The sequence below is a fragment of the Protopterus annectens genome, chromosome 13.part0 (genome assembly GCF_019279795.1).
Source record: "Protopterus annectens isolate FY-2018-M chromosome 13.part0, PAN1.0, whole genome shotgun sequence".
In the NCBI taxonomy this organism is placed as follows: Eukaryota; Metazoa; Chordata; order Ceratodontiformes; family Protopteridae; genus Protopterus; species Protopterus annectens.
Window position 1 is genome coordinate 771,340,982 of NC_056747.1, and position 22,754 is coordinate 771,363,735.

Below are 22,754 nucleotides of genomic sequence, written 5' to 3' on the forward strand. Positions count from 1 at the left end.
AGAACAGGAGTGTTTTATACGTCCCAACCCCAAACAACTTTGTCTGGATGAAAGGGTCTTAAAACCTTTTGGGGAACTATTAGGTACTAATAGAGGTAAGAAAACTTGCTACTAGAAAATCATATATTGGGAGATGGAAAGGGTTTGTAGTTGGTGCGAGCAACGTAATCAGCACCCATTCAGGGTCAGTGTATATCTTTCCATATTACTGTTGCATTATTCTTTACATAGGGGATCTCCTTCCAAGTATGCTTCAGAGATCATCCACGTGCAACTAACAATGGACAAAACTGCAATTCAAATTGTAGCTTCCTACAGATCACCCACCATGTCCCAGGACCCCCATTCCACATTTCTGGAAACACTGATAAACATAAAGGTCCTACCGAACACCCTAATATTGGGTGAGTTCACTTACCCCCAAAAATTAACTGGGAGAACTACTCAAGTACTAACTCCCTTGCTCAACATTTCCTAGAATTTATAAACCCAAATGACCTGGTTCAACTGGTCAACACTCCCACCAGAGGTGACAAGATATTGGACCTGGTTATCACCAACATGGGCGACCGGTGTTCCACACTGGAGGTCAACCCCTCGCTGGTTAGATGTGACCATAAACAAATCACTTTGGATATCCACATTCCGCCCCCACCCCCGGACAAGAAAACCACTGTGAAAAATTTTTCAAAAGCAAACTTCATGTTACTTAAGACCGAGGTGGAAAGTAAAGCCCCCATGCTGAAGGATAACACTGTCCAAGCTGCAAAATCCTTTGCTAATACATTCTACGGGCACCTACAAGAATGCATGGATCATGCCATCCCAAGCAAAACCAAGACTCACTCCTCCAAGAAAAGGAAACCAGTCTTTTGGACTCCTGCCATAAACAAAGCTATACAATAGAAGGAGGAAACTAGTACAGAAAAGAGTAAAATCCCAAGAAGGGAAGACATCCCTGATCAGTATCAGCAAGAAACTACGATCCCTCATAAAATCATCCAAGGCGAGCTTTGAAAAAAAATTGCCAAGGACTCCAAAGATAACCACAAGGCATTCTTTAGCTATCTCAAGAATCTAAGTGGCAATGCTCAGATCTGCTCGGAGTTGGTGCAGAATGGCACAAAATACACTGAACTGACTGATATCGCCAACATCCTGGCAGACAGGTTCAGTGCAAACTTCACCCTCCTCTCACCCCCAAAAGGGCCCATAACCATACCAGAAGAATGTAGAGTCCCTGAAATCACAGACACTCAGGTTAAAACAAGGCTATAGACAAGGGAAAGGTGGTACACACAGCCTACCTAGACCTCGCTAAGGCCCTTCAACACCATTCCCCATTCTGCTGTTATAGACAAGCTCACCAGCTGAACATACACCCCTACGTCACAAGATGGGTTGCCAACTGGCTCATGGACAGAACCCACATGCTGAGAGTTGCAAGAGCTAGGTCCGACTCTAAACCGGTTACAAGTGGCGTTTTCCAGGGCTCAGTCCTACGACCCCTCCTTTTCGGCATAAACTTCTCGGAGGTACAGGCAAGCACAGGAGGACTATGGCTGACCAAATTCGCAGACAACTGCAAACTAGGAGCTATAATTGACTCTCCTGCTGACACAGACATCCTCCAAAAGGGTCTCACTGAGACGGATACCTGGTGTCAAAATCATGGCCTCAAGCTAAATGCCAAAAAGTGCGTAGTCATCCCCTTTGGAAAAAACAAAGTGCCCCAAACTACCACACAGGTGGTAGTCCCCTAAATCCGGAAGACGTAATAAGGGATCTGGGGACCCAAGTAGATAGTAATCTCACCTCTGATAATCACATTGCCAAAGTGGTTAGAAAATCCTTCTACGTGGCCCGCCTAATCACAAAAGTGTTCGCATCCAGATCAAAATAGGTCATTGTGCCCCTGTACTCATCACTCATCAGACCCATCATAGTGTACAACTCCCCATTTGGGATGTACCTTACAAGACACCTGCAACAGCTGGAAAGACCACAGAAGTACCTCATCAAGAGGATCACTGGCCTCAAACAGATGCCCTATGCAGCTCGACTGAAGAAACTCCAGCTGTACTCGGTTGCATACCGCCTACTCAGAGGTGATCTCTGCCTGACATACAAGGCCATGTCCAACCCAGAATTGATGGGCATGCTCCACCTAAAGAAAACCTTATCCCCTCGAGCCACATGCTCTACGGATCTAAACCTCACCACAACAATAAATAGGATGTGCTGGAGGGATAGATTCCTGTCCCAGAGACTTTCCATGCTTTGGAACAAGTTTCCAATCGACATTAGGCAGACCTCCTCGCTAACACTGTTCAGAAGAAACATTGACGAGTGGATGAGAAACAGAAAGTTTACCTCGGGGATCACTTCAGTGGCTCTGCTGGACAAGAGGCACAGGGAACTAATCTAAGGGGGTGGCGAAAACCAACACATTCTGGCTAGGCTTATAAATGCTTTCGGGCAGATAGCCTAGTACCTACCTATGATAGCCCAACATCTGGCCAGTATACCAAAGCCTTAGGAATTCATAGTTGATGTATGTCACACCTATGCTCCCCACACAAAGTGTAGTGCATACGGGTGACGTACGGATGTACGTTCCTTAAAACAACTTTGTCACCAATCTGAAGGCCATCATTGATCATCAGACTGAATGCTCCTTCTGTGCTGGTTATCAAGCCATGTTTCAGATAAGTACCCATTAGGGTTTCTTCTCATCTATTTTTAATTTTATTTTGGGGTGTTTACATGTCATCCAGAAAAGGAAAAATGTCAGTGTGGGAGGCAGATTCCCCATAAAGATTGTCATTAGCTTTTCTGTTTGGGTGCTTCTCATAGCCATACATAGTGTTCTGTATGCCAAGCATTTGTCCTTAAGACCCTACATAGTTGTCTCTTCCTTATCGATTTACCTAGAGAACTAACATTTTAAAATGTTGGAGCAAGGTGTTATGATGGTGTCTTCCCGTCCTGAAGGTCAGCCACCTGCCAAGAAAAAAGGCCAAAAAAACTTCTACATGTTCTCTGAGGCTTTGGAAACATCCACTCCAAACATTGGGGGGGGGGCCTTGGCTGACCATATCTGAGGGACCGAGAGAGATACCACAAATCCTACTTCAGGAGGAGGTTCTTTCTGTGTTGGTTGAGTGTCGGCAAGGGTCCAAACCTCCTGGTTTTTTCAAGCAGATGTCCCTCAAAAGAAAAAACAAAAAGACAAGCATATTTCCCCTGCTGTTAAATATCCCCAGTGTGAATGGCAGGATTTTACCCAGGGGTTATTTAATGCCTTAATGGCCTTGAATCCTCCTCAAGGAGTTTCTGTGCCTGCTCCTCGTCCCTGGTCTTCTACTCTTCTTAAGAGGCCCCCGAGAGTAGGAGTCTTCTGAAAAGGATTTGGATTCTGGGAAAAGTGTGTGGCATTTTCTTCTGAAATCCCTTCTTCCTTGGATTATGGAACTGAAGAGGAAGATTCTTTTAGTCCAGGCTCTCCCTTAGAAGAACTCTTCTTTGGGGACACTATTTCTCATATGATGGAATATTGCAATTTGGGACTGTTCTCCGGTTTCAGATATTCAAAAGAGGTATTATGAACTCCTGCAGCTGGAGTCTCCCAAACCCTCTGCTGTACCGCCATTCTTGGCCGCCCTCTTAGATACCTTTTCTGCAGCCTGTGTTGCCTCTGATTCTCAACCTCCAGCCCCTAAGAAACCTGACATATTTTATGAAGTACCTGATAAGTTTTTGTATAAATGTCCTGCTGATCTTTTGTAGGGTCTGTCCCTTCTGACAGACCTTGTAAATGTTTTCCATCCACTAAACTACTTCCTTCAGATAAGGATGGTAGAACCATGAAATGTCTAGACAAAAAGATATATACTGCTGCCACCCTGGATTTTAAGGCTATTAATTACCAGACCCTCATGACCAGGTATGTTTTAGCCATTCTTTCTCAAGCTTCTCAGGCAATCTCTGACCTCCCTGATTCAGAAGGGAAGGTCTTGACCCTTTCTTTACTGGGATCTACCTCTCAAGTGGCTCGCCACTCTTAAGTGTAGTCATGATGCAGCTGATGCTTCCTGTAGGGCTGCTGCATGTGGTTCTGTTTTGAGATATTACTCTTGGTTTCATCTTCAACCCTCACTTGATGATGTAAAGGCTAAATTGTTGGATGCTTCTCTTTATAATAAGAACCTATTTGGTTCTGCTGCTGCTGAACTTTTTAAGTCCTCCCAGGATAAAGGCAATGCCTTAATGGAAGTGAAACATATTTCTGGGCCTCCTATCTCTACATTTCAGAAGAATTATCCATCCAAATCTGCTTTTATACACAGGCAGCCTCTCCCTCTTCCAAAGGTTAAAAAGGGTTCTAAGTGTGTACTCCCTGCTAAGTCCATTCAGACATCTACTTTTCAGAAGCCGCCTTTTCAGGACAAAAACAAGTTATATCTGACAGTTTGCTTCCCCTTTCCATAGGCCTAGGTTCCCTTATCCCCATGTCTTTCCCTGTCCCTTCCCAATTGGTTAAGGGTCAATCTGGACTCTTGGGTTTTGTCCATCTGCTGGGGTTATTTCATGGTGTAGAAATCCTTTCTTTCTTTTCTGGGCATCTCTCAGCCCCTTCAAGAAGAGCTTCTTTTCTTTCCAGAACTGCTTCAGGGTCTTTCGGCTCAGGGCACCATTCAAGTTGTGCCCCCTGCCCAGAAAGGCAAAGGGCTTTATTCCAGGATGCTTTTGGTTCCCAGGAAGGAAGGCATCTGAAGACCCATTTTGGACCGTTCTCAGCTCAACCCCTTTCTAAAGATCTCTTCCTTTTGAATGTTGTCCCTTCAAACCCTATTCCCTCTTTTTCCCTAGGCCTTCTTGGTATCCTTGGACCTCAAGGATGCCTATCTTCACATCCCCATTCATCCCCTTTTCAGGATGTGTGTACGTTTCTCTGTTTCTTCCTTGCATTTTCAGTTCTCTGGTTTACCCTTTGGTGTCTCCACTGCCCCAAGGGTATTCACCAAATGCTGCACTCCTGTCATTGTCGTTTGCAGGATGTGAGGGGTTCAGATCTTTCCTTACCTAGATGACCTGCTCATTCAGGCTTTGGCCCCCAGGAGGTCCTTCCTCAGCACCTCCAGTTTAGTGGTTGGTTGTTACAAATCGTGGGGTCTGCTATAAACTTATGGAAATTGGTCCTAGTTCCTTCTCAGGATCATGTCAATCTCTTCCTTCTGTGGCTTCAGTCACAGCCAGGGATTTTCTCAGGGGTTAAGGATTCATTGCCTCCACCATTCCTGTGTTGTCTCTAGCAAGACTCCATATGAAAAAAACTAGTGGTTCCTCAAGTCAGTGTGGCTTCTCAACACTGTCATCCACTGGATTTCCTAGTTCCTTTCCTTCCATGCTTCAAACTCGAGCTTCAGTGGTGGATTCATTAGCTTTCCCTCAACCCAAGACTTCTTTTCAACCTCCGATCCCATCTTGGGAACTTTTTTGGATGCCTCGGACAATGTAAGGAACCTCCTTAGGTTCCCTCAAGGTCCAGGATCTCTGGCCTCCTCATCAGAATTCAGATCACATTGACATAAAGGAAATGAGAGCTTTCCTTTTAGCTCTTCAGGCTTTTCATTCCCTCTTTCTTCCTGGGCCTCTCAAAGTCTCCAAAGGCAATACCACATTGATGTGATATTTCAACAAGCAGGGGGGGGCACAGTCATACCTTCTTTGCTGTCTTACTCTTCAGGTGTGGGATCTAGCTGTCCAGTATCGAGTGACACTCCAGGCTGTCTACATTCCTTCAGAGCAAAATATAGTGGCAGGCACTGGGCATCGGTGGGGTACTGCACAGGTAGATCTTTTTGCCTCTCCTTTGAACAGACAACTTCCTCTTTTCTGTGGCAGAGTCCCAAACCTTCTGGCTTGGAAGGTGGACCCACTATCTTTTCCTTGGAAGGAGATGTTTCTCTACACCTTCTCTCCCCTTCGTGTGATTCTGAGGGTTCCCCTCAAGATCAAGCAAGACTTCCCCAAAATCTAGCTGGTGACTTCCTTTTAGCCTAAACAGCATTGGTCCCCCCCTTCTTCACTTAGCCAGAGGCAATCACCACAATTTACCTCACAAGGTGGACCTTCTCACACAAGACAAAGGGGTCTCTGATCCATCCTCACTTGTCCACTCTTCAACTGATGCTGTGAGTGATATGGTTTTGATCCCTTTTAGGCACCTCTTTTCTGAGGATGTGCTTGGGGTTCTGCAGGAAGCCAGGAAACCATATTTGTCTAAATGGAAGAGATTTTGTCTCTGGTGCCTTTCATGTAACCAGCCAGGATCCCTTTTCAGTGGGTATCCCTCTGGATGTCCTTCTTCTATTCATATGCTGCTGTATCCGTAACATGGGGGGAGTCTGCCTGTGGTTGACTCGTATGTCCGGCCATTATACAACAAATAAATGCTACTGCAAAGGTACATGAGACTGTCCACATCACTCAGTGTATGTCTGCCATAAACGGACATTGGGTATAAAGCTGACATCATCGCACACCTACCTCAGAATTTTTCTGTCTCCTGCATGATTGCCATCTCTGGTCTTCACTCCCTTAGAAAGTGACTTCATGCCTGTCCATGTTTAGGTGTTGTGGGATAATGTCAGGTAGAAAGGGCAAGTGTCTGTGTGGAAAGCAGATTCCACATAGACTCTCACGAGCTCTGCTTATTCTTTCTAGGCAAAACCATGACCACACCAGTTGTGAAATTTGTCAGGCCTTTGTTTCTAAAGCACTTGAGGTATTATGACCTCTTACAAATGGAGCCCCCTAACCCATCTCCAGTTCCACCAGTACATCCTGCATTCCAGGATGCCTTCCTGACTGCTTCCAAAGCCCCAGATTCACAACCCCCTGCACCAAAGCGCCCAGATAGATTTTATAAAGTCCCTGAAGATGCCAAATTCCTCTTCAAGGCCCCTTCTGCTGATCCACGAATTATTTCTGTGGTTGCAGGCAAAACATCTAAGCTTCTGCCCTCCATTTCTTTATTTCCCTCAGATAAGGAAAGTATGAGTAGTGGAAAGATTGGGCAAAAAAGTCTATACCTCTGCCACCCTGGGTGTGAGAGCTGTAAACTGTCAAACTCATATGGCCAAATACAATTTAGCCCTTCTCACTAACACCATTAAGCAATTGGCTACCCGACTCCCCCAGTAAAGCTAAGATTTCCAGCCTGTCAAATTCCTGCAGTCAAGTCATTAGACACACTAAAGTGCAGGTATGATGCAGTGGAGACTTCAGCAAGAGCTGCTGCTTCAGGATTGGTCATCGGGAAATACTCTTGGCTCAGGCTACGGCCTTTGCCAGATGACATTAAGTCAAAGTTAATGGACACACCCTTGGATAACAAGGCTTTATTTGATTCAGCGTCAAGGGCAAAGAACTTCAGGACCTTAGGCACATTTTTGTGTCCCCGGTTCCACACTTTCAGAAAAACTGTCCAGCTAGAACAACCTTTGTGAGAAGGCCTTCCAGACATTTGTCCTCCAAAAGGAGAAAAGATTCTAGGAAGCAGACTCCTTCCATTTCTTCTCCCTCTACTCCAGTTCAGAAACAGCCCTTTCAGGCCGAACCTGGTAATCTTTGACTACCAGGCCTTAAGCCAAGCTACCCCTCTCTCCCTGCATTTCTCCCTATCCGTTCCTGCTTGGAAACAGATTACCCAGGAATCTTGGGCCCTCTCAATCATAAAACAAGGTTATTTCATGGTGTGGGATTCCAGACCAACCTTCAAAGGTATTCCTCAACCCCCTCGAGACCAAAAGGCTTTCTTTCCTCCAGTCCTGCAGGCCCTCCTCTCACAAAGTACAATTCAACGGGTACCCCTACATTTAAGAGTAAAAAGATTCTACTCCAGAATATTCGTGGTTCCCAGGAAAGAAGATCCTTGGAGACCAATCCCTGATCTGTCCCACCTGAATACATTTCTCAAGGTCCCCATCTTCCGGATGCTGACCCTCCTTGCTCTCCTTCCCCTGGTCCTTCCTCAGGTCTTCATGGTGTCCTTAGATATAAAAGATGCCTGCCTGCACATTCCTGTCCAGTCACTTTTCAGGAAATTTCTTCATTTTTCAGTGGGTTCTGCGCATTTTCAGTTCTTTGCTTTGCCATTTGGTCTCTACAGCCCAAAGAGTGTTCACAAATTGTCTGGCCACAGTCATTGCCTTCACCAGAACGTTATGGATACAGCAGCATATGAATAGAAAAATATAGTATAGTTGTGTAAAATTTTACCATAACTTTAGGTGTCCTTCTCTTCTATATACTGCTGTGTGGTCTCCCACCCTGCCTTCCTCCTGACACTTGCCTGACTCCTGAGTACCCACGCTGTAGTCGCTGGTTCCCGGTAGCATTAATTTCCAAGGTAGGTGCGTGCCAAAGTCCGCTTTATACCTGACTGTTTATGGTGGACGTACGCTGAGTGATGTGGACCATCGCATGTACCTTCGCAGTAGCATTTATTGGTATTATGGCCAAACATGTGAGTCAACAAGAGGCAGGCTCCCCTCCTGTTATGGATACAGCAGCATATAGAAGAGAAGGGCACTAAAGTTATCGTAAGATTTTACACAACCATACTTTCTTTGTCATTTGTGTGAAGTGCTCCATGCTGGGTTAGCGTATTCGGTTGAAGCTCACCTTTCAATGATTTCTACTTATCTGCCCTTGACTCCTCCTCTTGCCTCTAGGTTTGAAGTCAAACAATTTCTTAAAAGTGTCCTTCATATCGCACTTCCCAGGAAGCGTATTCCACCTTCCTGGTACCTCAGTTTCGGGCTTGAAAAATTGACTTGGGCTCCATTTGACCCTGCAACTTCAGCTTCCTTGCAGCATTGTACTTGGAAGACTGTTCTTTTGGCCCTTACTTCAGCTGAAAGTCTCTGAACTCCAGGCTCTTATGGCTGTCCCTCCTTTCTCAGTTTTTCATAGGGACAAGGGTGACTGTTCAAACTAATCCTTCATTTATGCTCAATGTGGTTAATGAGCTGTCTTATTCAGTATTGATTTGCCTTCCTTTTTTCCTTTTCTGCAGTCTGCTAGTGTGGAGGTTCTTAACACCTTGGATTTGCATAGAAGACTAAGGCTATTCTCATATCTGAGCAACTTTGTTGCCTTTCATTTTTGTTGTTTCTAAGCAAACCATATCCTCCTGGATCTCTAAGGCATTTTTTTTTTCGTTATTCCTTTCATAGTAAATGTCTTTCTACTTCTTTAAAGGCCACTTCTACTAGAGCTGTTGTCTCCTCTGGTGCTTTTTTCAAAGGACTGGATACCAGTTCCATCCTTGAGGCTGTTACTTGGATTTCAGTCCATACCTTCACTAAACATTGCAAGTTGGATGTTTCCAGAGCAAGAGCTCTCTCAATACTTCACACATTCCCCTTCCCCCAAATTCATTTAATTTTACAGGTAGTTGCTACTAATCCTACTACAGACTACCCAACAGACAGAGCTAACCAACTACAGACCTATAGCTATACTCTCACCCCTGGCCAAAATTATGGAAAAGTGTGTCCACAAACAACTGATGGAACACCTCACCAAAAATAAAATTCTAGCTAACTGATGGAACACCTCACCAAAAATAAAATTCTAGCTAACTCCCAACATGGCTTCAGGCCAAATCACAGTACCACATCAGCCCTACTATCCTTTTCTAATACCATCAATAACTTCAGAAACAATAATAAACTATCATCTGCTCTTTTCTTACACCTCTCCAAGGCCTTTGATATGGTGAACCACATTCAACTCCTCCATACATTAAAAAAACTATCACTCAGCAATTCCACGCTGAAATGGTTCCAATCCTACCTGTCCAATAGGCAACAGGCTGTTCTGTGGCAGGACAAATTATCTACATGCCTACCTGTTACACTTGGAGTTCCCCAAGGATCTATTCTTGGCCCTCTTCTCTTCACCATCTTTGTTAATGACCTGCCCACAATCACCCCCATGCCACATGCATTCAATATGCAGATGATTCGACTATCATCAGCACTGCCTCCAACCTGGCAGACCTCACTGCTTCAACCCAAGACACCTTCAACCTAATAGAAAAATGGTTCTCAAGTCGACAACTAGTTCTCAACCCCAACAAAACAAAACTACTTACTTTTTCACCCACTAACAAGACTCTTCCCCCCACCTTCTCTATTACATCCTCCAATGGAATCACTATATCACCAGAAGCTCACACAAAGCTATTAGGTGTTACCATTGATAACTCCATTAAATTTGACACCCATTTCAATCTTACCATCAAAACCGTCAATAAAATGCTTGGCTCTCTCTATAAAGTAAAACACTTTCTCACTCCTCATGCTAAAATTACAATTGCCAGCACACACCTACTATCAACTCTTTTCTATGCCTCCCCTCTTTACAAACCTAAACAAGACAACCCTTAACAAACTTGCTTCTTGTTACAATCACATAGCTAGATTTGCCACAAATTCCACCTTTAGAACGCACCACTGCACTAACTTGAAGCAACTATGGTGGTTAGAGTTTTCCAGCCAACTCCATTTCAACCAACTCAAAATGGCTCACCAGATACTGTATCACCCAGAGAAAACACCAGCTCTGAAAAACATCATTCACCCCTATATTAACCTGCAATCTTTATGCTCCTCCAATGAGATCTTAGCTCAAACTACCAAAGCCAATAATTCTGCTGGGGATTCTCTATTCTCAAACTTTGTAGGTAAAATGTGGAACTCCCTACCGACCATGCTCACCTCAGAACCCTCACTCCTATAATTCAAAAAAAAGCTTAAACCCCATCTCAATACTCTCTGGCAATGTCCCTGTTCCAAACCTGATTAACCACTATCATTTACCCTTCTCTTACCTCACTATCCTTAACCGCTTTTTAACAGGGCGCCTCGCCTTTGTAACTGACCTATATTTTTTTTTATATGCTGCTGCTGTTTTTTTTTTTTCCCAAGATGTGATGTATCTTTATATTGTATTTAGAACTCAGCTATCTTCCTTTTTTCTGCATTAACAATGTTCATATGTCTGTTATGTACTTGGAGCTTTTCTCCCCGGGCCTCCGCTGAAAATGGACATGTATCCAGTCGGACTCTCCCGGTTAACAAATGTAAAATAAAATAAAATAAATAAATAAATAATCCTCTAAGCTGACATAGGGAACTTGCAGACTTTGGATCCAACCCAGTTTGGCTTTGTCAAAGGCAGATCATGCCTTTTAAACTTGGTTGACTTTTTCAAAACGGTCACCAAGGCCATTGATGAGGGAAAGGCAGTCCATACAGCCTACCTCGACCTGGCAAAGGCTTTCGACACAATACCCCACTCAGGTATCATTGAAAAACTCATCAGCTTAAATGTAAACACATACATCACAAGATGGGTTGCAAACTGGCTAAGTGACAGAACCCACAGGGTCAGAGTTGCTGGTGCCATGTCAGACTCAAAGCCTGTCACAAGTGGTGTCCCACAGGGCTCAATCCTGGGCCCACTCTTGTTCGGCATCTACTTTTCTGAAGTACAAGCAAACATAGGAGGGTTATGGCTGACAAAGTTTGCAGATGACTGCAAACTGGGCGCCATAGTTGAGAACACATCTGACACAGATATCCTTCAGAAGGGTCTCACAGAAACGGATAACTGGTGCCAGAGCCATGGCCTAAAGTTAAACGCCAAGAAATGCATAGTCATACCCTTCGGGGAAAAACAAGGTTACCCCTAGCTACCATATAGGTGGCAGTCCACTGAGCACAGAAGAGGTTATCAGGGATCTGGGGACCCAGGTTGACAGTAACCTTTCGTTTGACACTCACATTGCTAAAGTAGTTAGGAAGACCTTCTACATTGCCCACCTGATCATGAAGGGATTCACAGCTAGATCAAGGGAGGTAATCGTCCCCCTGTACTCATCACTCATCAGACCAATGATTGAGTACAATGCCCCATTCGGAATGTATCTGACCCGACACCTGCAGCAGCTGGAAAGGCCCCAAAAGTTCCTCACCAAAAGGATAAAGGGTCTCAAAAATATGTCTTATGCTGCCCGACTGAAAGAACTCCAGCTCTATTCAGTCGCTTACCGCTCGCTCAGAGGTGACCTGTGCCTGACATACAAGACCATGTCAAACCCAGATTTGATGAACATGCTTCACCTCAAAAAATCTAGATCCCTCAGAACTACAAGGGCGGGAGACGTAAACCTTGACACGTTTATTAATAGGACGTGCTGGAGAGACAGATTCATCACCCAGAGACTCCCTATGCTGTGGAACAAAATCCCGGTACATGTGAGGCAGAGCACCTCGCTGGCCTTGTTTAAGAGAAAGCTTGACCAATGGATGGGAGATCGCAGATATACCCCAGGGATTACCTCAGTGTCACTGCTTGACAGAGGCACAGCAAAATAATGGGCATAGTTTCCTTCAAACTAAAGGGGTGGCGAAAGCCACAAAACTCTGGGCTAGGCTTATAAATGCCCTTGGGCAGATAGCCTAGTATGAACCTATGAACCTATGATGTCTTTTCATCCAGTTCAACCTTTTATCAGATATGATTTTGGCACTTTTTAGAAGCTGTGGGTCCAGGGCTCTGACTCCTCTGCTACCAGTAATTCCCTCAATCTCCCCTAATTACCTCAAATCTTATTTGCCGCCTGATTAGAAAAAGGTGCTTTCAATGGTCTGACTAAAGCTAAGTTTGATTATGTCTGTATTTTTCTGCAACAACATTGTTTATACAATTTATTTTTCTGTAGGGTTTTCCCTTCCCTTTCTTTTATATCCTTCCCTGATTCAAAAAAAAGAAAAAGTTTAGTTTTAGTATCCTCACATAAATGAAACTATCCAACAAATTCCGTAATTTTAAACTACTGCTTAAACAGCATCTTAACCAGTCCTGGTCCTGCACATGTACATCACAAGGTTAAGACTTTGAGTTCACCGTACGATACTCTCCAAATACTGTACTTGAACAGAGTAATCCCAACTTCTCACTAAAATAACATTTTTATTTTACATAACTGCTGCTTGTACAATCAACAAAGCTGAACATGGGCTTTCTATTTAGTAGCTTCCATCTTTAAAATCATTAGACTGTTAAAAAAAAAAAAAAAAAAAAAAACAAGAAATGCAACTACTGTTTGTGTATAAATGTGAATAGAAAGTCCATTGGTTGCTCCTGCAGGCAGTCCTATCTGCGTAATCTCCATCAGTGTCCTGTACTGTCTTGGAGCAGAAGCCTATGTGCCGGAACTGGGGGGGGTGGGGTTCACGTCAACTCTGTAGTTATCAGATCCTTCTGCTCCCCTTGGAGCTTCAGCCCATGATAGCTTGGCAGCCTTGTAGCAGGGGCAGATTGGAGCAGGGGATATTCCTTCTAGCTCTCCTTTAGATCAGAAGAGTGGTTCTTTGGCTCTAATTGTGCCCTCAGTCTTCAAAGCATTTGAAAGGGTTCATCCAAGGCCAAGAGAATTGTTATCTCTCCAACGCTGTTCTGTGTCCCAACCCTTGATGAATACTGCTTCTGACAACACCCATCCATATCAGCTGGGACCGTCAACCTCATTCAGTCTTGGGGGGGGGGGGGTACTCACCATGTGAGTTCCCCATCTGATTCTGACCCTTCTTTGGAAGCCCACATGAGACAGGATCCTAGGAGGCAGATGTAGCAGGAGACATTTGGACTCCTCCCTGGACTCAGTCACTGAAGACACAGAAAAGTCCCAACAGTCTCCTGGAAGACGTCACCTTTGGTGACGTTCTGGAGTTGACGAAACAGCGAGGGTGTTGGTCCACTGATGCACCCTCCCCAAAGGAGACTGTGTTCCTGCAGGGTTTAGGGGCTGGCTCTTCGACTTTGTGGGTGGTGCCACCCACTGATGCCCTCATAGACTTGGTAGCTCAGCGAGCTTGGAAGGGTCCTGATTTGGTAGAGCCAATTCCTAAGAAACCAGATGAAAACTTAGTTGCCCCAAGGACAGAGTCCCAGTTGTCTACCATACAGTTGATGTCCAATGTATCCATTTATCTGCTTTCAAATGCAGCTGATGGTAAAGCAAGAGCTGCAGGCACCAGCATAGCCATCTGACAGTACACCTGAATGCTATTTTGTGACTTTGTGGAAGGCTTCAAGACATCCTTCCTTAACATCCCTTTTCATGGCTTGACACTTTTCAGACCAAAGGTTGAGACACCAGGAATGAGCAAGATAGCAAAACCTGGTCTGCCATTGGAGTCCACTTCTCCACCCTGCAGAAGACATTTTCTAGGAACCAAGGAGGGGAAAGATGATGTAGTTCAGAAAATCTTAGGATTTTTCACCAAGGCTCTCCTGGAAACAAACCCTCCCAGAAGGGAGGCAGGGAGGGGAACTTCAACGGACTTTGCCCTGGAGGCAGAGGCTGGCCACTGAGTCCAGGATTTCACTGTCCTTCCACTGAGAAATCCTTTCAGTGCTTCAGAAGGATTGCCCGACTGTCACATGCTGGAGGGAGTCAGGAGGAGCTTATCTGTGAGGCCTCAAGCCTGGCGGGCCATCACACAAAACACACAGTGAGAATAATAAACAAAGGCTTCATTATTCAATTTGCTTTTCTTCCTCGGAAAAGGAAAAAGATTCCTGATGTACCACCCAGTCAGGTGGAATCCCAAGAGCAGAAGTATCCAGGCTGCTGGAAGAAGTCATCCAGCTGGTCCCCTCAGACTGGTTAGGATTTGGAAAAACAACTGGAGCTCAGGCTGATTTTGAACCATAGCCATCTAAATCAGTTTGTAAAACAGACGAAATTCTAGATGGTCACTGTGCAGTCCGTTATACCTCTGTCGAGGAAGGATGACTGGATGTGCTCTATAGATCTCCAGGATGCCTACTATCACATCCAGGCATTACAGGAGATTTCTCAAATTTTGGCTGAGAGCCAATCATTTCCAGTTCAGTGGACTACCCTTTGGTCTTACCATAGCTGTTCATCAAAGTCATAACAGTGGTGGCAAAATTTATCAGGCTGCTAGGGTTGCAGGTGTTCCCATATCTAGAAGATTGGCTCCTCACTGCTCCAACCAGGAATCTTCTGGTACAGCAGCAGGACTTCTTGCTCAGAAATTGGGAATTAGTTTATTACACAGTGTCAGCTGAATTCTACACAACAGATAAAGTTCATTGGATGCCACCTTAGTATGATTGCTCAAATAGCCAAACTCCCAGTGTCCATAGTTCCATCCCTGTGTTGAGTAGCTGTTCTAGTTCTTCAGCATCCCTCTCCTCCTGGCAGACTCATCCTTCGGCTGATAGGGTTAATAGCTTCAGTTATAGTCTTAGTTCACCTAGCCAGATACTGCATGAGAGTTCTTCAGTGGAACTTTGTAGTACAGTGGTCCCAACTATTGCATCCTCTACATGGTCAAATATGTCTTAACACCAACTGCAGTCAGGTGGTGGTTGACCTCCTTGTTTGTCATGCAGAGTTGACCATTTGTCCTGTCTCCACCAGTGGCTACAGTAACCAGGGTATCTTCCCTCCTGCAGTGGGGGGGGGGGGGTTCAAAGGGAAGACATTCCAAGGTTCTTGGGCCACACAAAGGCCAGTTTTTACATTTGTGTCTTGGTGATGAGAGCAGTACTCCCAACATTGCAGGCTTTTCAGAACTCTGTCCCTGAGGGTGTGATTTACATACAGACTGATGATGTGGCAGTAGTCTGGTATATCAAGCAAGGGAGAACCTGTTCATATTCACTTTGCTGAAATCCATGAGAGTGTGGCAGTGGATTACATCTTCCTGCCACTTTTCTCATAGTACATATATCCTGGGGTACTTCCAGTGTTTTAGCAGACGAGCAGAGCAGGTCCATTCTTCTGCCTCATTAGTGGTTCTCAATCAGGCAGTGGCAACTCAAATCTTGGGCCCCTGGGGCCAACTTTGCTGTGATCTTTTTGCTTCATACCTAAACCACAAGCACAACAGTTATTTTGCCCTAATCCCTCCACAGGGTCCGTCAGCTAGGAATGGTGTAGTCCACAGTTAAACTTCATGAGACATAACTATCATCTTACATACCTTAACTAGGCCCTTCTTTGAACCAGCAACCATGGAGGATCTAAAATTCATCTTGTGGAAAACTTTTTCTGGTGGCAGTTACTTCTGCAAAAAAGGATTTCAGAACTGCAAGCAATGTTCTGTAAACCTCCTTATATCATTTTCCATAAGGACAGAGTATCTGAGAGCCAGTCCAACCTTCTTCCCCAAGGTGGCATCCAAAGGGAACCTGAACCAGTCTATAAATTTACCAATCTTCTTTCCAAAATGTTCTGTTAAAGGAGAGTATGCTTTACATTTACTAGATGTTCACAGACTGCTCAAATTTTATCTGCACAAAACCAAAGATATTCGTAAATCTGATAAACTCTGTTGCCTTTTCCAGTTAAGTCTGGCCACAGTGTATAAGGTCTCACACACTCTCTAGGTGGCTTTCTGATTGTATAATCTTTGTCTGTGACAAGCTGGGACTGGCCTTACACAAGAAACGAAAAATTAATTCAGCAATGGCTATAGCACAAAGTACTGTTGATGAGATTTGTGAAGTAACACCTTGTGATACTTATAACACCATTGTTTCTCATTATACACTGGATATACAGTCCAGATCCTGTATATCTTCTGGCATCAACATTCTCAGGAATATCTTTCCTTAATGCCTCCCAAGTGTTTGTTAACTTGAGAATCTGTCCCAAATGTTGAACCGGATGAAAAAAAGACAACATCAGATATGAAAGTTATGTACTCACCATAACAGTAGATCTGTGTTGCTTTGTTTTCATTTGGATCAATATTCCTGCCTCCGTCCCCCTTTCAAGATTGTTACTTGGTCCTCCTCTTTGATTAGATAGACCACTCTGGGAACCTTGTCTTTCTACACCCTCAGATAACTCACCCACCTTATGACCATTCCTTGTCCATGTTAATGGCTGTCAGTATTGTTTTGATAGTGAAATAACTTTTCTGGTTATGAGCAGGCAAAATTCTATCTTGAGGTAATTTGGGGGAAATGAAGGGGAATTTATGGGTAGGTGAGCAGTCAGGGCCCTGGATCCACAGTGTCTAAAAGGTGCCAAAATCAGATCCGATCTAATAACCCAAAGGTTGAACTGGACAAAAACAAGACAGCATGGCTCTATAGTTATGGGGAGTACATAACTTTAGTTTTTTTGCACATGAGAAGCCATTGGTTTCTGAGGATCAGTAGTCAGAATGACAAGGATTAGGTTTTGTCTTTCTGCAACAACTCCTGTTGTCACATGCAAGTGAAACTATTCACTTGGGCAGAGAATTTTCACAAATAAGTAACTGTCAGTCATGTTGTTGACTTCTTAGTAGCAGTGCCACCACATTTAAAAAACAAAAGACTAGGTGCATATATGTATATGGTTGTTGCTGCAGAGCTAGTAATGGCATAAATGCCGAGAATCACACAAGATGCTTTTCTCCTCAAGTCAAAAGTAGATTGACATTTACTTTAGAATGTTACCCAGGTAGTTGCAGGTATGTGTGCAGGTTGATGGCAAATAATCATTTACAAAGTAAAAATGCTGAAATTCAGGGCTCCCATCATGTAAATGTGCATCAGTTATGATGTACAATGTATGTCTTTGAGCAGAGTCAAAAACTGCAGATTGTTGCATGCTGTCATTCCACAATATAATTTGGATTCTTGCAATAAAACAGTGCTCTGATCCTCTTTGGGAAGTTGTATTCACCTCTTAACTTACTATTCTTCAGTAATTTAACCAGGACAAAGCACAACACACGGGGGTAGTTTCTGTAAAATATATGTAAATAATAGCAGTCTGCTGTGAAATGGAGGTAAGTATTAAAGAAAAATGGACAGGTGTCCATTTTTGATGTTGCTAAAAAGTACTAGTAAGTAGATGCTTTATATTCTTCTGAAAAAAAAAAAACATTGTGGCTGTTATCTAATATACACATTTTCTTTGCAGTGGAAAATGAAGAAACGTTAAAATATCTGGCATCTGTTTATGCAAACAATCATCCCACAATGCACTTGGGTCGTCCAGGATGTCCTAATGGTTCAGGTGGGAACAGACATAATTTTGTGTTGTTGTTGTTGTGTATTTGTTGACTATTATCCTGAATTTGTTAATTACAGAACTTACTAAATGGTCCATCATTGCAGCCACAAAATATGAATAGTCTGTTTACAGCAAAATCATAAGTCGTTTCCCTTCTTACATGAGCATTTTAGTAAATGAGTTTTATTTAACAGCCTCTGTAAAGGGCCGAATCCTTAACTGTGCAAAATCGTTAACTGAAGAAGCAGCAGCAGTTTCTGTTGAAGTATGCATTAAAGATTTGATGTCCATATTTAACTGTGTCTAATAGTATCCACTTTTTAAGGGAGTCTGTTGGGTAATGTGATATATTGGTCCAGTGATTTATTGCTCTTTTTCCTTGTGTGACAGAGGTGTAAACCTTTTCCTCAGACCTAACACTGTACTGTCCTTGTTTGCAAGTAGTTCTTAGAGTTGGAATAATGTTTGTCTGTTGTAACATGGTCTTCCCACTGGATTTCTTAACAAGCAGCTCTGTATCTCCAGGGTTGTATATGAACACTTCAATTTCTTTGAAGGCTATTGGCTAATCAACAAGGCTATGGTTACCACTTCAGAAATATCTTTTCAACAACTCGAGTGATAAAATTGCTAGAGGCTTTGACTGTTATTTCTTCAAAAACTAAATACATCTTGTTTTAGGGGGTGGCAGCTTCTCTGAGGGCCACTTAAAATGATCTTCCTTGAAATTAATGGTTTCTCTGAATGAAATGTTATTTTTGAAGAGAAGCTAAGGAAAGTATCTAGTACCACTGTCAGTATCATACATAGTTAATAAGGAAATTTGGTTACATTATACACAATCATCTTTTGTCTTTTTTTTTCTTTTCTTGGTACTTTTTGCCCCTGTGCCTGATGACCATCAAGCCTTTCCATCATGATAGTTTTTTTCATCCCCCAGTAAAATATGTTGAGACAATCAAAGGAAACCATCTCCCAGGCAGCCATGAGGGCTCTTTGTGTCTTTGCCTTCCACACCGTTGTCTGGAGGGGATACTAACTTCGTCCCCTGCCAAGATAGGCTTGGTGTTTCCCCCAGACCAGTGCCTTATGGCAGTCTGTCTTGCTTGTCCATGAGCAAGGAACTACATGGTGTATGCCCCCCCCCCTCCACGCAGATGCTGCACATCATCTAAGATGTGAGCAGTGGGAGTGTCCTGATAAGGTGTAATCCTTCCCATGGTGGAGGCAAGCACATCATCACTTCAGGGATTACCAGTGCCCCTTTTTTATACACAGCCACACTTGGGGAGCTACATCACGTTACTTCTAATACCAGCACTTGTTTTCCATGCTCTGAGCCTCCACCCTTAGGACCAGAGCAGCAGAAATACTGCTTGGGAAAGGTTACAGCCTGTCCCCAGGATAAGTAAGCTGCTGTTGCTCATTTCCCATCCTTTCCTCTCTGGCTCTTCCAGTCGTCAAGCCCCACCACTCAAACTTAGATTGTCTAATTCGTAGTAGGGCTTTTTATCTCTGTGTGCCACAAAAAGATTGTTACATTATGCAAAATGTTTTTTTTATTCTGAATTTGAGGATAATGTAGAGTGAGAGTATATTTTATTGTAGAAAAGTTTACAGAAGTTGAGTTTAGATTTAATCATGAAAGATGTCTACATAAAATATGTTTTGAATTATTCCCTTGTAGTCTTTAAAGAAAAGGATGTCATACTTCAGAGGACTGATGACTGACCCTTGGTTGACTGATCCTCATGCAATCAGATGTCAAAGACATCTGCCTGAAAGTTTTGCCTAGTTTGTTGATAAACATCTCCATAACAATGTCCAGTCAAGTTTATCAAAATGTAGATAAATTGGAAGTAGGGGGAGCAGCAGAAACAATTGCCCTCCGGAGCTGAAAGTGATATAGGTTTTTAAAAAGAAGCCTAGTTAAGTCATCTTGACATCCAGGTGGTCTAGAAGTTTGATCATCATAGACTGAGCCTTTGAGATTTAATATCTGAGAGTGTTTGTCAAAGAACTGTTTCTTCACCTAGAGACTACTGAAAATGAGTTATAGGAATCTGAAGGGGAAATTAGACTGGGCTTCACAATTTCCAGAAAGTGGGTAAACCTCACTTCTAGTTTCAAGTAAAGGAGGGGGCTCTTCTTAAAACTAGAGGCCCAGAAGTACTTTTGGCCAGCCCTGCAAAAAGGCTTCATACTTTTTTTTTCTTTTTTTTTTTTTTTTTTTTTAATGGAAACCTTGTTTCCATTTTTCTTTCTGAGAATATTTAACTTTGTCAACCTTTTTAACAAGCTTAGGTAGTAGGTCTGACAGAAGCTGAAGAGATATGTAATAGTTTTCTGTATTTTTTAAATGTAGGCAAATTCTTTGCTGTCCTTCATAATGTTATTTTATTGACAGTAGCACAGTTATACGCAGGATTTTAGATCACCAATCCCATAAACAAAATATGCATTTCAGGTGGATATCTTTAGGAGGGGAGTTTGACACCCACAAACTAATTTAATCATGCTGTAAATCTTTCAGGCAAGCCAAATGTGGATCTACTATCTTATTATCTAAATGTACTCATTCTTAGTTCTGTTTTGTAATTAATCGTGCAACTTCTTCAAACTTTCTCTGCATAGTCATTTAGTCTGTCAGTTGGTGCAGAGTAAAGACTTTGAGCTATAGTTCCTGTGGTACAGGGTTTGATCCCCTCATCCCTGATTTGCTTACTGTGTGACCTTGGACAAATCACTTAACCAGACATTGCTGTCCAGTAGGCCTACTTGCTTAACAAATAGTAGTAGTAGTATTACCAGATACAGCAAAAATTGTCACTTACATTTTGATAGATAAATATGTTTTAACTACGTTTAGCAGTACTAATGAAAAAGTGACCACTGAGGCTAAAGTAGAACAACTGTTTAAGTCCAGGCAGCAAAAAGAAATAAGAAAAGCACATTGTGTTCCTCTGTTTTACAACCAGGCTACCTTCTAATGATCACTGCATGAGATTTGCAGTCTTGCATTCATAAGAATCTCCTGTTAAAAATATCTGGCAGAAGGCTAATGCCTTCCTGCAGCTATATTCCAAATCAAATGTATTTCTTCCAAGTGTGACAGCTTTGATTCAGCTACTCAGTGTGAAGTCGTATGAAGTTTAAATTTTAGTGAAAACGCGTTAAAGTAGGGGAAAGGGCAGATTTCAGAAGATTGTTCTTAATTTGGACAATGCAAACAAAATGTTTTTATGCTATGTTGTAATATAGCTAAGGGACCTCTAAATTTGGGATTGTACTCGGCGATGTAAACATTGGCTTTGGGTGATTTGGTGACATTGACTAATGTTGATGCGACCCCCAATGCCATGTAAAACTGGGGAAAAGGGGGGGTTGATAATAACTTGAGGTGAAGTAAAAATCCCTAGCACTGGGTTTTATTTGTAACTTACAATATTACAAAGCGATGTGCACAATGCTTTCATCACTTCAGACTCTCTAGTTTAGCTACTGCAATCCCATACCAGGAGCAGAAATTTACTGGACCTGGTCCTCACAAACATAGCTCCATTATGCTCTAGACTTGTCTTTAACCTATCACTGGTCAAGTATGACCACTGTTCAGTAGTATTCACCACCATGAAGACCTAACCCTACTTGCCCACAAACCCTGCTCTATCTTCATAGATTTCTCAAAGGCAAACTTACTTCAGATAGTTGGTGATCTAAAACTCTTTGAGACTTGGCCGCATTGAGTACCTATTAGCCAACACAGTTGCATTTGTGGATAGATTCTTGTTCCACTTCAATGCCTACATTGAAACATTGGTCTTAATCCAACAGAAATACTTTGCCAGGTTTAGGATCAAACCCTTTTGGTGGAATCCTAGTATAAGCAGACTGTATTATAAAAACAATAAGATCCTCACCGTGAGAAAAATAAACTGTAAAATCTGAAGTAGGAAACTTCATTTGATCTTCAACCTGTGGGTATCTGATCCGACCTTGATCCGAGCTTGCAGCTTTCCAAGCTAGAGATCCAAGCTCCTCCCCCTTACCCATAATGCCCAGCCACCTCCTTCCAATCCCCAGATCTTGTTTGCCGTGGCATTATCAAGCATGGGTTTCTCGAGCTCCTAGCTTTAGGCGATCTGTAAGTAGGAAAGTTTATAAAAATCTTGTTAGTTTTTGCGTGTGTGATCATTTAACTCCTTAGTTTAAACCCTTCTACCATTGCTCTTAGTTTAAAGCCTAGTACTCTTCCCCCCCCCCTCTTTTTTTCCCCTGTAGGTGTTTGTATGAGGTGCGTGTGTGGGGGATAATGGCCGAGGCCTCTAAGGCCATTTTTTCTAATTGCACTGAGTGTGGTCATAAGCTTTCCCCAGCGGATGGCCACACTCAGTGCGTCCTCTGCCTGGGGGTATCGCACTTGTCTTCGGGCTGCCAAATTTGTGCAGCTTTTAACCCCCAGGCCCTGAGGGATAGGAGGAATAAGTGGATTCTGGCGGGTCTTCTACCCTCGGAGTCAGCTTGCTCTTCCTCTCCCTCAGTGACTACAGCCGTGGCTGCGGCTGTTCAGCCTGTTGTTCCATCTCCCCTGGCTGGAACTCAACCTCCCATTTCTTCTCGGGGA

General features: G+C 43.2%; 1 protein-coding gene across 1 annotated transcript in view; it reads left to right on the plus strand.

Annotated features, from left to right (window-relative positions):
* CPD (carboxypeptidase D) overlaps positions 1-22,754 on the plus strand; it is a gene marked incomplete in the record, with an annotated part of 1,229,184 nt that overhangs the window by 1,040,787 nt on the left and 165,643 nt on the right. The window contains 1 exon segment of the mRNA XM_044054477.1: positions 18,038-18,133. Coding sequence (XP_043910412.1) covers positions 18,038-18,133 — 96 coding nt within the window.